Raw genomic sequence first — 17,134 nt, forward strand, 5'->3', positions numbered from 1 at the left:
TTCCCCTCTCCCCCACTACCTCCCCTCCACCACTATCCTGATGGGCCCCGTCCTGGGCCCCAGCACACAGGGAGTGAACACCTGCCCCCCAGGGCCCTGGAGTGGCTGGGAGGAGGCCAAGCGAGACCGGTCCCCAGAGCTCAGGCCCAAGGGAAGCTCTTCTAGGCTCTGGTTCCATAGGCGAGACTGGGAGCGGAAGGGACGTCTTGGCCCCAAACCATCAACCCCTCTCTCTTTCTCCATGAAGTCTCTACCTCCCTCCCTCCCACTGCATGGGGGGAGAGGGGGTGTCTCTGCCCTTGAACCCCAAGCCCTGCCACCTCCGAGGCTATAGCCCAGACTCCTCCCTCCAGTCCCTAGAGCCCCAGGGACAGAACCACAGGGCTCCCACACTCCCCACCCCACCCTGGCCAGCTGGCCCTTAAAGCTGGGCCTCAGCCTGGGAGCCAAGTGCCTGCCAGGAAAGGCATGCCTGTGTGGGCAGCCACTTTTTTCCAGAAGCCTGGCCCAGCTGGGAGGGACCTGACCGCCAAGCTGGGAAACCCAGGTGCCCAGGCCCGGCTGCCATCAGTGGAGGGCCAGAGCTGCAGTGGGGCCCCAGTGCCGTCCTTGAGAGGGGAGCTGGGGTCGGAGCCAAGGTGGACGACCAGTAGGGCAGGCAACACCAGGGCTGTCCACGTGCATGTGCGTGTGCGTGTGTGTGTGTGTGTGCACGTGGGTGTACTTGTGTGTGCCAGGAACACACTTGTAAGTATCTGTGTGTTGGGTTAAAGTTATGAGGGGGAGTTTAGAAAGATTCTTTATTTTCCACACTTTCTATAATCCTATGTAACTTGTAATGTAAAACTTTTTTTTTCTACAAGAAATTCATGTCTGTTGTAGAAAATTTGGAAACTGCAGAGAAGCAAAAAGAATAAAACCCAAATTCCCAGGAATCCCAACACTAACATTTGGAAGTATTTTCTTCTCCTCTCAAAAATATTCATGTATGTGTACATTTTAAAAACTAAAATTGAATCATAATAAATATCCTATTAAAAAATCTGATGTTTTTAACAGTATAGGGTGAACCAACACCATGAGAGGCCACAGTCCCCAGCAGCACTCCTTTTTTTTTTTTTTTTTTTTTTTTTGCGGTACGCGGGCCTCTCACTGTTGTGGCCTCTCCCGTTGCGGAGCACAGGCTCCGGATGCACAGGCTCAGCGGCCATGGCTCACGGGCCCAGCCGCTCCGCAGCATGTGGGGTCCTCGCGGACCGGGGCACGAACCCGTGTCCCCTGCATCGGCAGGCGGACTCTCAACCACTGCGCCACCAGGGAAGCCCAGCAGCACTCCTTTGAAGGTCTCTCCAGGCCACTCTCCCCACAGCCCCACCCCATCACACACACTCACACCCTCACACATGCACACTCATACACTCACACACACACTCGCTCACACACCCACACCCTCACACCCATATATACTCACACATACACACACTCACGCACACACATAACCTCACATATACTCACACACATATATACTTACACATAATCTCACACACGCACGCACGCACACACACACACACACACACTCATTCCATCATCCTGGCAACTCCAAGGCAGGAGTCTGTCTTGCCAAACCAGAGAGGAAAATTGGGGCCCCAGGAAAAGCAGCTCCAGATGTGCACAGAGCTTATATCTGGGCGGCCCCGGGGCTCATGACCGGGTGACGCCTGCCAGGGTGGGTCTGGGGAAGGACCACTGTGTCCTCACCCCGGCCCAGAGCCCAGCCTCCTCTTGCCCACTCTCTGGGAGCTCCAGGGACACCCCCCACCATGTGGGTGGGAGTGTGATGGGGGCAGTTGAGACCCAGACCTGTTAACAGGCAAATTCTTCAGAGCGGGTGGAGGAGGATGGAGAGTCAGGACAGGACGAGAAAGATCCCAGAGGCTCCCCTACAACTTCCCGATGAGGAGTCAGGGGATGCCCCGGGGGTTCTCCTCTCCCCACGCCCACCTCCGGCCCTGAGAGCCCGGGTGTGGCGGCCTCGGTGCTCCAGGAAGGGGGAAGGCTGGGGGAGCCATCCAGTGCTCTGCCATCCAGCCAGCTGGGAACGCTGGGAATCTCCTCACTGCTCCCACCTGCTTCCATTTCCAACAGTCTGGCCTCAGCCCCCTGACCCCAGCCACACCCCACCACCATCCCCAGGTTGGAGGGACTTGGACTGGGACGTGCCCGGGAGGAGCATCTCTTTTGGAGGCATCTGGGTAGCATGGGTCATACTTACAAAGAAGAGCAAGTTGAAGAGGAAGAGGAAGTATTTGGTGACTTTGATACAGGCTGACCCCATCCTGCTGGTCCGGGAGCTCCCTGTGGAGAAGGCACGTTGGTCAGCGCGGGGCGGGACCTGGCTGGGGGCTGGGGAGAGGAGAGGGAATCAATGCTGGTGGGTACCCCAGACCCACCGGCCCCAGATCATCCCAGCTCACCCCCCCCCCCCCCACCTTAGGTCAGGTCCTGTTTCAGGGGACCCGGAGGCCCAGAGAGCTTAGATGACTGACCCAAAGCCATGCAGTAGGGTGTGGGGGGTAGGTGGCAGCTGGGGTCTGGGTCAGCCACTTCACCAGGGCTCAGCCTAGAGGAAAATTATGGAGGAGACCCTCAGGCTCCCTGAGGCCAGAAACCCCAGGAATGGCCACGGCCCTCAGGCCCCATGGGGCTAAGGGAGCCAGCACAGGCAGCTGGGGCCGAGACAGCTGGACTGGGACAGCTGTGTGGGCAGAGCTGGGCTGGGGGGTGGGGAGAAGCAGGTCACCGAGCAGACGGAACGGAGGGCCCAAGGCGTGGGCTTTATCCCTTCTTCCTCCTGCAAGGGTGCAAGGCAGTCCTAAGCCTTGTGACTCTCCCCTGTCCACACGGAGGTCCCCTTGCCCTTCTCGTATCATTTTTGCCAAGTGGGAGCCCAGCTTCGACTTTACACCTCCAGTGACCGGGGTAGGGGAGTTAAGGGGGAGATTCAGGCACAGCATGAAGCAAAGCCTCCAACGAAGCAAAAGACTGCCTGGCAACGAGCACCCCGTCACAAGTGGCATGGAAGCAACATCTGACTAAAGACTTATGGGGAATTCAAGAGCTACGTGGGGAGATGAGACTGAACACTCCTCCAGGCTCCAGGGTCCAAGACCTGGGTCTGAGAAATGCGGGGACAACAGTGACTCAGAACCAGGGAAGTCTGGCCTCAGCAACTCCACCTGGGGCTTCCCCCAGGCCCAGAGGGGGAGAAAACAAGGGCTTCCCCTCCGTGCCCTCCCCCCACCCCCGCCCCGTGTCGGGAGATCCAGAGATCTGAGATCCTGAACCCAGGCCTGGCCCCAGGAAGGCCTGCTGGGGATGGTCCACATGAAGGAGAGCTTTGTTTCCTCTCTCCCCTCCCAGCGCAGCGCCTGGCAACCACAGGCGCTTCGTAAAGGGGTGCGGAGTGAAACAGCAAGAGAGGAAGGAGTCTCCCACCAAAGGAGGCCTGTTTTTCTTTCCTATCAGGGACCTGCTTGAGTCTCTCAGCCCCAAGCAGCTTATAGATAAATCATCATTTCCCCAGAAGAGCTCCAGCACAGCATTTGAGCGGGCAGCAGCGGGAACGGGACGCTGGCTGCATTCTTGTGAAACTGGAGAAGTGTTGAAACAGTCCTTTGGCAACTGATGTCCGCCAGCCGTGTTGCACAGGCAAGGGAGTTTCTCCACTCTCCGGCTCCCACATCCTCCGCTCAGGCTGGGTGTCCAGGGCAGCCTTGCTGGGCGGCGGGTGTTCAGAAAGGGGCAGTTCTTAGACAACAGTGAACACCTGGCCTCCCCCTGAACGGCATCTGCTCTGGACAGCCATTGGTATGTGTCATCCCTTTAATCCTCACGACCTGCCCAGAAGGTGAGGAAGGTCTTCCTGTCCTGGGGAGCATGGGGGTGGGGGGACAGCCTCAGAGAGATGAGGTAACTTGCCCGAGAAACATAGCTCGTTAGGCAGTGGTAACTCCCGAGGTCAAGATCTGTGAAGGGCTGCCTTCCGGGGAGCGGCCAAGGCTGTATAAAGGGGTCTCTGGGGATGGCTGGGATTCCATTGTCCAGGTAGGTGGTGAGCACCAAGGTCACTGCTCAAAGGAGCTCTGGTGCGTGGGCAAGGAGGCAGAGGCTGCTGGGCTGGTATCCCCCGATTCTCCGGGCACCCCCGCTGGCCTCTTGTCACTCACACAAACTGAAGTAGGCGTAGGGCAAAGAAAGCCCTTCAGCATCCTACAAGCAAACTAAAGCTCAGAGCGGTGAAGCAGCTTGCCCAAGGCCACATGGACCAGCAAGGACAGAACCCAGTCCTCCTGGCCCCTTAGGCCGCCTCCTCCTCTCCAGGAGGCAGCTGGGTGGGTTCAGACACTAAAACAGGAGCCAGGCAGCCCCATGACTGGCAGGTGGGTTGGCCAATCAGGGCAGGCCCAGAGACTACCTGGGAATCGCCTGAGGGGAGAGAAGGGGCTGAGAATCCGAGCCCGGGGTGGGTGGCTCCAGGGCCTGTTGGCCAAGATCCAGGATACAAAGTGTTTCTGCCCCGCAAGTGTTGACATTCCCCGCTCACAGAAACAGGGAGCAGGAGTTGAACACGTTCTCCATACTGGGCAGAAGCTGGGCGGTTCCACGAAGGGCTGGGAGTCAGCTCAGTCTGGGGACGTATCCAGGTTGCCCCATGATGGGGTCTGGCATCAACCTCAGGGAGCCCATAAACACCACCAAGCCCCGAGGAGACCCCAAAGTCGGATTCAGAGGGCCTGTGGTTACGCTCTAGCTCTGCCCGCCCACCCTGAGAGGCCTGAACCTCAGTTTCCTCATCCACAACAATAAGGGTTGGTATAGGGCAGGGATTAGCCAGGTGGGGCCTGTGGATCAAATCCAACCTACCGCCTCTATTCTGTGCGTCTTGCAAGCTAAGAACAGATTTTTCATTTTTAAACAGTTGGGAAAAAATAAAAAGACTATTTTGTAACACGGAAAATTAAAATAAATAAGTTCAGTTGTATTGGCACCCAGCTGTATTGTCCACGGCTGCTGTCACAGGCAACAGCAGAGTGGGCTGGTTATGACAAGAGGCCACTGCCCCACAAAGCCTAAAACATTTACTGCCTGCCCCCTTATGGAAGAAGTTTGCAGGCCCCTGGGGCAGGGGATCAGATGGCACACACACAAGTGTCTGTGAAAGGTGACAAGGATTAGGACTGCCATTAGCTCGGGATCTTGGGGGAGAACGAGCTGGGTGGCAGGAATCGAATAGACAAGGGTTCGAATCCTAGCTCTGCCAATGCACAGCCACAGAGAAAGGACTCACAGGGCCTCGTTTCCCAACTGAACCCCCTGTTATAAAGAAAAGTGAGATCAGCGCCTCGCACAGTCAGGGCTGGATGAGCTGGAGCTGGGTAAGTGTCTTTATGGGCACTTGTGGAAGGAGTGAAGGGTGAGCGTTTCACTTGCTCATGAAACTAAACAAAGAGAGAGTCTCCCAATATTGTGCTTTACAGAAACCCTAGAAGGTCTGCCCGTGCTTTCCTGTGAGGATGTCTGGAAAGCCACAAAACAAGGGAACGAGATGCAAGTACATCTTATTTGGAAAATTCTGGAACAGGCACCGACAGCTCTGTGAGCAGTAGGAAGGAGGTGCTGATTTTATGTTATACTCTATAGCAGGTAAACTGACCATTTCTAAGCAACTCCAATTTAAATTGACCAAATATATAATTTTATGCCAAATCAGTTTATACAATGGAATTATTATGCTACCAATAGTTTACTAACTCCTGCTCATCCTTTAATACACACCTCAGACATCCACCTCCTCCAGGACACCTCCTACTCCAGCCACACTTGTCACCACCATCAGGGCCACGCGCTCCCCACCAACACGTATGCTGGTTAGAAGCCCTCCCCCTCTGCTTCCTTCCAATGGCACTGGATACTAGAGCAGTTCCTGCGATGGGCTCTGGCATCAAACTGCCTGGGTGTGAATGATGTTCTATTACCTTCTAGCTGTGTGACCTTGGACAAGTGACTTAACCTCTCTGAATCCCAACTAACTCATCTGTGAGAAGAGGAAAATAAAACCTTTTTGGCAGATTTGCCCAGAGATTAAATTAGATAACGTGGGTAAAATGCCTGGCATGGAATAGGTTTTCAATAAGTGGAGGTTACTATTATAACCCATGATGCTGTACAGTAGTTTTCTACTTACTTGCCCATCTCCCCCGTGGACTGTGATAGCTTGAGGGGAGAGACTATGTATTATTTACGAGGTCAAAGTAGGCTCCCAACAAATTTGCTGAATGAAAGACTAGATGCATGGATGGAGGAAGGGATGGAGGGAGAGAAGGAGGGATGAGTACATGGATGAAGGGATAGATGGGGGATGGAAGGAGGGATGAGTGGAGGGATGGTTGAGTGGATAGATGGAGAGGTGAAGGGGAGGGGAAGGAACTTCCACATAGAACACCGGGACTTTCAAGTACTCAGTCACACAAAGGGAGTCTGAGCTCCACTGCCCCTAAATCAGCTGAGACTCTCTTTACAGCCTTCTTCTGTCTTCCCCCAAGGGGTGGGGTGGGAGATGTGTAGGGTGAGCACCCTGGGCCACCTCTGCATGCCAGGACACACAAGCAAGGCTCCCTCGCCTTCCCCGGAGCCCCTGGGGAAGATCCCCTTTTTTAAGGGAACCTCTTGTCTGTGTTGGGGCTCTGTGAGTCCACCCCTGCAGCATCGGAGGTTGGTTTATCCTTCACTTGAGGTTAGGGGAGGAGCCCTCCAGCCTGACCCCAGAACCTGGGTGCCCCTGAATAGCCTTGGGGAAACCAAGTGGTGCGGTGGTGCAGCCCCTCAAGTCCAGAGGTTTGTGCTCGGCACCTGCTCTGATGGGACGTGCTGTTTGAGACCCAGCACAGGTGACTGTCCCCGGACTGTCCCCGGACCTCCCCGCCCCCTGCCCCGGACCTGCCTCCTCAACGATCAAACAACAGGCTGGGGGACCAGAGCAGCAGCATTTTCCACAGTAGTTCTTCCAAACACAAGTCCTAGAAGACACGCCCTTAAGAACAAGAGTCTTTGCTGTCACCAAGTTTGTGGAGCGCCATTTCTCCCCGAGTCACTGTACATTAGACACTTAGTGTCTCCAAGACACCTGGCAGTAAACACTGCTGACTTAAAACCATCTTTCACTCAAGAGCCTAACATCACATGGAATACATATTAGGCCCTTGAGGGTCCCTTGGGGGCCAGGGCTCCTGGACTCTATGTGCTGCAGGATTCAAAGGAGGCGAGGAGATGCACGGCCCTTTGACCCACCAGCTGGCTCAGACCCAGCACCTGAGAGCCATGCTCGCATCTCTTCCCCATTCCCCTCATCCCACAGCCCACATGCATCTCCTCCAATCCGCCACCTCTCCCGGCCCCATGCCTCACCTCCCCCCTGGACCAGTGCAGCTCCCTGACTGGTCACAGGCTCCACTCCTGCCCTTGTCAAGCTGTTAGGCACACTGCAGGGAGGGCTCTTGGAAAAATGCTAACTAGATCTTGTCACTCCTTTGCCTGCAGCCCTCCAGTGGTGATGTAGCTGACACTTTGCTATAAAATCCAGACTCTTATGTGGCCAGCGGGGCCCTGCCTGGTTGGCCCTGCCCCTCCTCGGTCCTCAGCACCTCCGTCCTCCCCATCCCACCTTCATCCCTAAGGCCGCTCTTTCTTATTGTTCTGTACACCAGGCCCCTGCCCACCTAAGCGCCTTTGCCCTCACGGCTCCTCTGCCAGGAGCATCTTCCCCCAAAGCCCCTGGCTGGCTCCTTCTCTTCCTATAAGTAGACTGAGTTACTCCTCCCAGAGGCCCTACCCGAACACCTGATCTATACAGCAGGCCTCAACTCTAGCTGCGCGTTAGAACCAAAATATGCCCATGCACAGCCGCCTGTCCTTGCCCTACGCAAGTCATCAGACTCTTGGGTATGGGGGCTTCCCTGAGAACTCTAAGGAACAGCAGCTTTGACACCTGAGCCTGTCACATGACCCTGCTCATTGCAGTCATCCTACTGGTCCACTGGGGTATCCGGAGCCCCCATTAGAATATGGTTCCTTCAGGGGAGGGGCTGCGTCTGTCTCACTTGCCCCGTACCCCAGAGCCTAGGACAGTGCCTAGCACGTAGTAACCCCTGGATGTGTATTTGCAGGAAGAAGGAACAGAAAGGGAAGTCTGGGGAGGTCAGGAAAGGTTTCTTAGAGGAGATAAGAAAAACCAGCTTTGATCCTGCAACTGGAGGTTTCTGGGCCTTAAAAATGACATCATTGGCTTGTGGGGAGGGGGTTGCTTCCTACCAGGACTGGATTTTAATCTCCTTTGGGTCAGAAAAGCCTGATAGAAGCCGTGAACCCTCTCTCTATAAAGATGCATGAAGACAGGCAGGCACACGCTTCCATCCGGTTTCAGGGGCCCACTAACCCTGGAAAGCCAGGACTTACTTTCCCCGTCTCCCAGTTGCTTGAGAGCAGTGGCCCCCAGTCTTGGCCATACATTAGAATTATCCGGAGAGCTCTAAAACGTGCTGGTGCCTGCCCCGCCAATCCCCTCCCCCAAGCCCCTGAGATCCTGCTTTAATTGGCCTGGGGTGCAGCCTGGGCATTGGGTTTGTTTTTTTTTTAAGCTTCCCAGGGGATTCTCATGTATTGAGACCCAGCACGGCCTGGTGCCTCTGCTCTGCGTGGGATGCAGGAAGGCCTGGGGTCCCGGGTGCAGCACGTCCTGGCCGGGGAGAATCTCCCACGAAGCTTCCTGGACCTCTGCTCCATCCTCCACTTCCTGAAGGCACATGCCCCGCATCATTCACCAGAGAGCGATATCCACTGCGCAGAGGACTTTTGAGATCCTTGCCTTTCTCAGAGGGGCCAGAGAAAGCAGGAGACCACAGGTCACAGAGCAAAATCAGGGCTGCACACACAGTGGAGGACCTGCAGATTCCTGGTCCGGGCTTTTCTCTTTCCATCTGCTGTCCTGCCCCAGCTCACCGGGCCTTCCGCATAGAGACTGAAGGAGAACTGGACTCAGAGTCACACAGCAGCCCTTGGTTCCCACCCCTGGATCTGCTACATACGGGCCACGTAACCTACAGAGCTGCCTCCTTATCAGTGAACGGGGAGACTAAACCCACCCACCCCTCACAGGTGTGAAGGTGAAGTGCAACCAGGCTAGCACCTAGTAGGGCTCGATCCGTGCTGGCCCCCTGGCCCCCTCCTCCCTCCCACCCTCTCTGCCTGAAGATGCCAACTCTGCCACATCTTACCAGCTGTGTGGCTTTGGGCAATCACTTCACCCCTCTGCCTCAACTTTCCCACTTGTAAAATGGACTTAATAATGGGCTATGGTGAGGCTTACATGAGTCAGCATCCATAAAATGCCTGGCGCCTAGTAAGTGTCAAGTAAAAGCCACCAATTACGATGAGGATGATGATCCGGAAGTTGTTGATTTCATGACCAACAGTCTGAAGCCCTCTGGGGGCCTAGATCCAGCCTCCAGATACATGCCCAGCCTGGAGGCTTCTGTGCCAGAGAGTAACTACTGCTGCTCTCAGGCAACGGGGGTGGGGTGAAACAGGGCAGGGCTGGGCCACCTAAGGAAGGAGGCCTCTGCCCTCCACAGGGTGGGGGGGGCCTCTGTCCCTAAGCCTCCGGGCTGTGCCTCAGGGGCCTGCCTGAGACCTGGACGTCCAGCCAGTTTGGTGAGTCAGACAACTGATCCCGTGGGAGCTCAGTCAGCTTGGAGACAAAGTGGAGTGAGAAAGCCTGGCCTGGCCGTTCTACTCTGGAAACCTGCCTGTCAGCAGACACTCCACCTGCAAGCTGGTTCTTGGCCACCCAGCTCTGCAGTTCTCTGGACTTTGTCCCGACTGCCCGTGAAAAGAGACTGGTCACAGGTGGCTGTGTTTGTTTTCATGTGTGACAGGTGATGTGTTTCCTGAAACCCACGCTGACTCCAGGGGCTGGCTTTTTGACCTTCCTACTACCTTATTTTTCCATCTTGGGTCTTACCTTTTCCCCTTGTTGTTAAAACAGAAAAATAAAAATAAAAAGCTGTTACCCGGGACCTCCCTGGTGGCACAGTGGTTAAGAATCTGCCTGCCAATGCAGGGGCCACGGGTTCGAGCCCTGGTCCGGGAAGATCCCACACGCCGTGGAGCAACTAAGCCCGTACGCCACAACTACTAAGCCTGCTCTCTGGAGTCCGCAAGCTACAACTACTGAGCCTGCGTGCCACAACTACTGAAGCCTGTGCACCTAGAGCCCGTGCTCCGCAACAAGAGAAGCCACCGCAACGAGAAGCCCACGCACCACAACAAAGAGTAGCCCCTGCTCGCCGCAACTAGAGAAAGCCCGCGCGTGCAGCAATGAAAGACCCAACGCAGCCAAACATAAATTAAAAAAAAAAAAAAAAAAAAGCTCTTACCCTGGCAACCAGAAAATCAGGAGGCCATAAAGCATGATTAGGATCTCACATTTCCTTCAAGACTTAGGTTTGAATCCCAGCTCTGCTTCCTCCTGTGTGACCTTAAGCAAGGGAGTTACTGAACCTCTCTCTGAGGCCGTCTCATCTCTAACATGGGGATACTAGCAGGACCCCCTGTCTCGTAGGGTTGTTGGGGGACTGAGATGGGGCAAATAAAGAGCTCTGGGGGCACTGTCAGCTGCTCACAACGCAAGTGAGCAAACCCCACCACCACCAACACCATGGGGTGGAAGAAACACATCCAGATCAGACCTCCCCAGGAATCCCAGGATTTTAGAGCCCAAGGCCTCCTGTTTGTCTTATAGAGGCTGAACCCAAGGAGCAATGATCCCAGGAGCCGGTGTGACAGGCTCCTGTTCTCCTGAGGACCTTAACAGCCTGAAGCTGGGACTGACCCCTGACATTTGGGGGAAGGAGGCCAGGGGTAGCAGAGGAATGCAGGCCACCAGCCACCCTGGCCAGACTATGGCAGTAGAGTGACAGCACTTTTTCATTTGTATAATGCCATTCCCACTGTCTCTCGTTTAATCTCTGTAACAACCCCCTGAGATATTACTGCCCCTATTTAGAAGATGAAGAAACTGAGACTCAGGTTCAGTGACTTGCCTAAGGTCACACAAGTAAGTGGCTAAGCCCTGATTGAACTTCAGGTCTGACCTGAGACAAGAGCTCCTTTCTCTTCACCTGCTGCCAAAGTGAATTAGGTCAATGGCGGAGCCCGCCTGCTCCACCCTGCCACACCTCAGTCTGCTTGCCTGACACCTCATCTTACCCCAGTTCTGAGGCCTGACTCTTGGCTTCCGTCAGGAAGGAAAAGATCAGCCCCACCAATCCTGGCCACACTGTTCCTTCACTGGCTGATGAGGCCAACAGATGTGGTCCTTCCTTGCTTTTCTCTGAAACCCAAGCAATGAGACCAGAGGGCTTTCAGCATGAAGAAGGGGCCACTCTGACAGAGGGTGCAGTTTTGGGGAGAGCAGACACTTTGAAACTTGCAGCTTCCCCACCTGGCCCAACGCAGCCAAAGGTTCAAGCTGAGGTTGAGCCATAGTCTCTGACCTCTCCCTCTCCATGGCTCCCCTTCCTATTTTTTGCAGGCTGCTTGGGCCCCATGCAAACCCTGCTCCCTCTCAACCCCGGGTTCTAAGGCTTGTACACTCAGATTCACAGTGCTAGAAAAGCCTCGGACATCACCTACTTCAGTCTCCATTTGTAAGATGAAGAGACTGAGGCCCAGAGAGGACCACGAATCCCCACCCTTCTGGGGAGTGTATTTGTACAGGGCAGGGAGGGGACTGGTTAGAGCCGTCAGTACTTCCCAATGTGTTTCACATCACGATACATGTAGAGAAGTACACATATTCGTTCAGCACCCTGATGTGGACAGACAACACTGGGCCTGGTCTGAGGTGACCCACCCAGAGCTCTGTTCCCAGGGCTGAGGAGATAACCAGCCATTTGGGTACATCAGTTGGGAAGCCCTAAGTTAGAGAGATATTTAGGACTATATGAGAAGCTGCCCAGGAGCCCCACAGTCTAGGGGCCCTAACAAGAAGACCCAGATTCCCAGGTGGGCTCTCAGGGGTCAACTACCTTCTGAGGACCCCTCCCCAGCCCCATGGTGGGATGGAAAATAATGAACCAGTTCATAGTATGGACTTTGAATTGAGAGAGACCTAAATTCTAATCCCATTTCACAGAGATGTATAATCTTCGGCAAGCTGCCTACCCCACTGAGCCTCAGTGTCTTTATCTGTAAAATAGGGATATCAAGGCTTGTCCAGGAAGATGGTGGAATCAGCTTGCCAAAGCCTAGAAAGTAAGCATGACAGAGGCAGGAGTCTCTGAGAAGAGGTCATGTTAGGCAAAGAGTCCCTTCCTTACACGGCAGGAGGAGGGTATGCATAGAGACTCTCCCTTGAGATGTGGGACACACAAAGATTCCTACAAACTGACCCTGGAAAGTTATCGTCACCCAAGAACTTGAAATAGATGTCAGGCAGAGGGAGGACTGATGAAACGAATGTTAATGAAAGCATCCCCATGTGAGCGGTGCTTCACAGATCTTATCTTATTTAACCCCACATCCCCCTGCCACGTGAAGAGCATGGTTTCATCATCTCTGTTTTATAAGCAGGGTGTCTGGGGCTCAGGAAGGTGGTGGCACTTGCTTCAGTCACATGGAGGACAGTGTCCGAGCTGAACTTTGTCCTCCAGACCCTCTGACTCTGGAGTCCAATGTCCTACCTGTTTTGTGATACTGCTCCTTACTGCCAAGCCTTCTCACATGGGGTCACCCAGCATCAAAGCCCGTGGAATCAGAGTACCCAGGAGTGGGGCCAGGTGTCTGCAGGTGTAACAAGCACACAGGGGCTGTGGAACTCTTACCCTACACCAGCCAGCTATGGCAGTGGTGGGTGCAGAGGGCCAGGCTGAATCACCAGGATGTGAGTGAACCCAGGCCTAACCCTCAGAGGCGACCTCAAGGGGGCAGCAAGCCTCCCCCCAGAACCGCTCATGGGTCAGAAGGCCTGAGGGGTTGCCCTCCCAGAGGGCTCCCAAGAGGCCATCTCTGCTCAGTTTCCATCCTGAATCAATGCAGTTCTTTGACACCCCCCCCCCCAACTCTGGCTGGGCCGGAGCTGGACACAGGAAGTGGATGGATGAAACCCATCCCTGCCCTCAGGGAGTGCTCAGTCTGGAGAAGGCAGAGACAGGAAACTAAGCAATTACACACCAGCATCATCATAAAGCAGCACGGTGATTCTGCCCAGCCTCCAGCTCTTCCTCTGTGGGACAGGATGGGCTCTTTAGAACACAGCCCTCAGTATTCGATAACAACAAAAGCTAATGTTTTTGCAGTTACTATTTGAGAGATTGTGCTAAGCGCTTCACATGGCTTACTTTATCCTTGCAATGACCCTATGAGGTAAGCACTGCTTTTAACCCCATTTCACAGTTGAAGAAACTGAGACTCAGGGTGAAGGGACTCGCCCATGGTTACACAGACCATAGGGCTGGGAGTTGAACCCCAAAACCTGACCCAGAGCCCCTGAGCATTACTGTCATGCTGCACTGCCTGCAGAAATGAAGTTATAAATGATACGTAATTAAAATAACCTCACCAAGGCCCAACCTACATTAACTGGGTTTCACAACACAGCCTCCAGACCCAGCCAACTGAAGACACTCTGGGAAGGCACTAGGCATCAGGGATCAGCTCACACACCCATCCCGGGGCCTGGCCAGCTGGGCACAGGTGGCTAACAAAGGGTTACCCTCTGGGTCAGGGCTGCGGAGATGGAGGCTGGGAGCTGGGTGTGGGGAGGCTGCGAGCTAGGTGTGGGCCCTCCGCAGGGTGGCAGGGTGATTAGGGAGAAGGAGGGGGGCTCTAATCAGGGACCTCACATGGCAGCAGTCACAGCACACACCCTCCAGACCCTGGGTTCAGAAAGGAAGAGATGGGGCCCCTGAGATGCCACCTCCTCTGAGCAGCCTTCCCAGAGCATCCTCCTGCACAGATGCTCATGGAGCACCATCTGGCAGCCCCAATCATCTTGGCATGAGCAGTTAGGGTGGGCATCGGACGAATGTGGGTTCAAACCCTGGCTCTGTCTACCCATCACTGTCACTTAACTTTTCTGAGCCTCAGTTCCCTCATCTGTAAAATGGGCTAATACTTCCTACTTCCCAAGCTGTACTTCTCAGCACCTTTCTAGGCTTAAGAGCTATTTTGGCTTTGGGGACATTTGATGAGAGAGAGACAGACAGAGAGGGAGGTGAGTGAGACACAGTAAAGGCAAAGTGCTGCACACACAGGTATACACAGGTACGTTTTCTCTCATGGGTCCTGGGGGGAAAACACAGAAAAGATGGAGAGTGAGGAGGGCAAGGGCAGGTCTGTAACTCCAAGAATTTGGAGGTGCAGTGTAGGGGGTAGAGAGGGTCTTCCACCTGAGACCCAGCTAGAGGCCACTCGGCCAGGGGAGGAGGGGGCACTGCAGGGCCTCTGGGCCCTCCCCACTCTGTCCTTCAGTCCCTCCGCCTCACCAGTGTCTTCCCCTCTGTACCTGTCCCTCTCTCTGTTGGTGGCTTCCTGCAGCCTTCCCCTCTGTCCGTCCCTCCCTGTTTCTGAGACCAGCTCTCAGGCCTCTCCCTCTCATATCCTGAGGGCCTCAGAGCACCCAGGGCACTCACTCCAGACACAGGGCCCGGACTCCAGCACAGCCAGTCCTCCCCGTGGCAGGCACCTGGCTCCAGGAAGGGGTGGCCCGGGGGCCCCATTTCCACAGTCAGCTGCAGGGGTCCAGGCCCTCCGGGGCTGGGAGGAAGGGCTGCACCTCCCACATGGCAGGCAGAGGCCAAGCCCCAAGTTCCCAGGCAGGGCGGCGGCCATTTAACCCACCCGGACACCTGGTAGTTGGGGCAGGAAAGCAGGTCACAGAGGAGACCAGCACAGCCTGTCAGGGATCCCTGTCCAGGGCTCCCTGGGCCTCTTGGGTCCTCAGGGATTGCTAAGGAGCAGGGCTGGGACGGCTCCAGCTCCCCTAGACTGGGCTCAGCCAGGGTGGCCTTGGGCCTCAACACCTGTTACACCCTCCAGAGATGCTCTGGCTTCAGAGGCATGGGAGACTGAAGGGGGCATTGGCTGTGGGGCAGGTAAAAAGAGAGGCAGGGGAGAGTGAGAGAGGCAGAGGCAGAGATGAGGGAAGAGAGACAGAGAATGGCAGGCAGAGAAGGATAGACAGATCCCAGGTGAAGGGAGCCTCCCGTGCAGCCAGGGCTCCAGCCCACAGACCTCAGGGCCTCTCTGGTCTCCACGGGAAGCCCCCAGGGGGGGCCTGAAGCAAAAGCTCACCTGGCGTGCAGGCCTTGCTGGCCCAGGCAGGACCCCACCCTGGGAGCCAGCCCAGCTCTGCCCTGCAGCCCACCCGGGGTGTTCACCACCCTCCCGCCCCCAGTCTTCAACAATGGCCCATCCCTTCCCCAGACCATTCTTCTTAGCCTTGGCCTCCCCCAGATTCTGGGAGCGCCAAGCGGTGCTTGGACAAACACACCCACCCCGTCTCACACACACACACACACACACACACACACGCACACACGCACGCACCCCTCCGGAGACTCGTGAGCAGGCTGGGTCTTTATCACCAGAAAGGTGCTGGAGCCACTCCCAGGCCCTACAGGAGCTGAGGCAGGGTGAGGGACTTGACCTCAGCCCGCAGCGCCTAAGGCACAATGAGTACCCAGGTCCCACACAGCCCCATGGAATCCCCCCAACTCAAGCCCTGGGGAGGAAAGAGCAAAGCCCAGCCAGGTCCTCACTATCTCATTCCTCTCCCTTAAACCTCAGCTTCCCCCCCTCAGCAATGGGGACAGTCCCTACACCAGCCCCAGAAGCAGGGATACTGCCCCTGCAATCCTGGAGACCTAGGACTCCACCACCCTTGCCTTCTCTCAACCCACTTCCCACTCCCAACTCCAGGGGCGTGCCTACAGCAAAATTCCGCCAAGAATATGAGCACCCACTGAGGGCTGGGGTACGGGGCTGGGCAGGGAGGTCGTGAGTCCCCACTGTGGGCTTTGAAAAGTCCTTTCCCCTCTCTGGGATGACAGCAATTCACTCCTACCTTACAGGGAGGAGACAGGCTTGAGGAATCAGAATGCCCTAGCACAACAAAGGGAAGCATGTGATTATTATCACCTCAAGAAGGTTCCAGGCCAGAGAGAGGTAGGAGGGGTGTGTGCAGACAGACAGAAACGGAAAGGAAAGGGGCTTGGTCCTACTGGAAGGGGTCTGTGCCCCCAGTGAGCCCCAGGGGCCAGGGGTGGGGTTCTGAGAGTTCTCAGTGCAGGGACCTTGAGTCAGGCAGGGCTTCAGGCCTGGGCCGGCTCCCTGAGCTGCACAGGAAGCAACAAGTCCAGACGGATGGTGACCCCCTACGCCAGGCCCAGAGCCAAGAGCACAACAGCCTGGTGAGCCTCCAGGTGGCCAGAGGGAAAGGGGGCTGTCTGTGTCGCAGCAGGAAAGCGGACATGGAAATGAACTGGGACTGGCCGGACTCCAGGCTCCTGTGAGGGAGCACGCAGCACTTCAGGTCACCTGGATTCCCACCCCCACTCCTCCAGCTCTCCCAGGAAGCCCTGTGTGACCCTGAGAACACAGGTCACAGGCGTATGCCCCCTCCACAGACCTGGAAACTGAGGCTCAGGAGGTACTGTGCCTAGGCTCACAACGTGAGGCTGGCAGAGCCTGTTTGGAGCTAATTCTGTCCCTCTGCCCAATCCTTCCCCTGTTATCTGCCTAGGATATCTCCCAGCCAGAGAGGATAGAGTTCAAGCCTGACACCAATGCCCAACCAGACACCCATCCCAGGGGATCGGGTGGGTGGAGGAGGAATGAAACCCAAGCTGATTGCAGGCAAGGGGAGGGATCTGCACTTCCCGAGCACCTGGAACCCAAGAGACATCAGCGGTAGGTGTTTTGCATATTGCATCTCACGCCAGCCTCACAGTGGTTGGTGAGGAAGATAGCTTTCTTATTTTTATAAAGAAGCCAGTGGTTGGAGAGGAGAAGTGGCTTG

General features: G+C 55.6%; 1 protein-coding gene across 2 annotated transcripts in view; it reads right to left on the bottom strand.

Annotated features, from left to right (window-relative positions):
- The window catches only part of CD82 (CD82 molecule), a 52,118-nt gene that overhangs the window by 22,541 nt on the left and 12,443 nt on the right, over positions 1 to 17,134 (bottom strand). The window contains exon 2 of one of the 2 annotated variants that reach the window (XM_024748711.1): positions 2,273 to 2,355. In XM_024748711.1, coding sequence (XP_024604479.1) covers positions 2,273 to 2,335 — 63 coding nt within the window. In that variant the 5' untranslated portion in view covers positions 2,336 to 2,355. Of the gene's footprint in view, positions 1 to 2,272; positions 2,404 to 17,134 lie in introns of both variants that reach the window. The other variant, XM_024748710.1, reaches the window with a different exon arrangement.

The sequence above is a fragment of the Neophocaena asiaeorientalis genome, unplaced genomic scaffold, assembly GCF_003031525.2.
Source record: "Neophocaena asiaeorientalis asiaeorientalis breed wild unplaced genomic scaffold, Neophocaena_asiaeorientalis_V1.1 scaffold43, whole genome shotgun sequence".
NCBI lineage: Eukaryota > Metazoa > Chordata > Mammalia > Artiodactyla > Phocoenidae > Neophocaena > Neophocaena asiaeorientalis.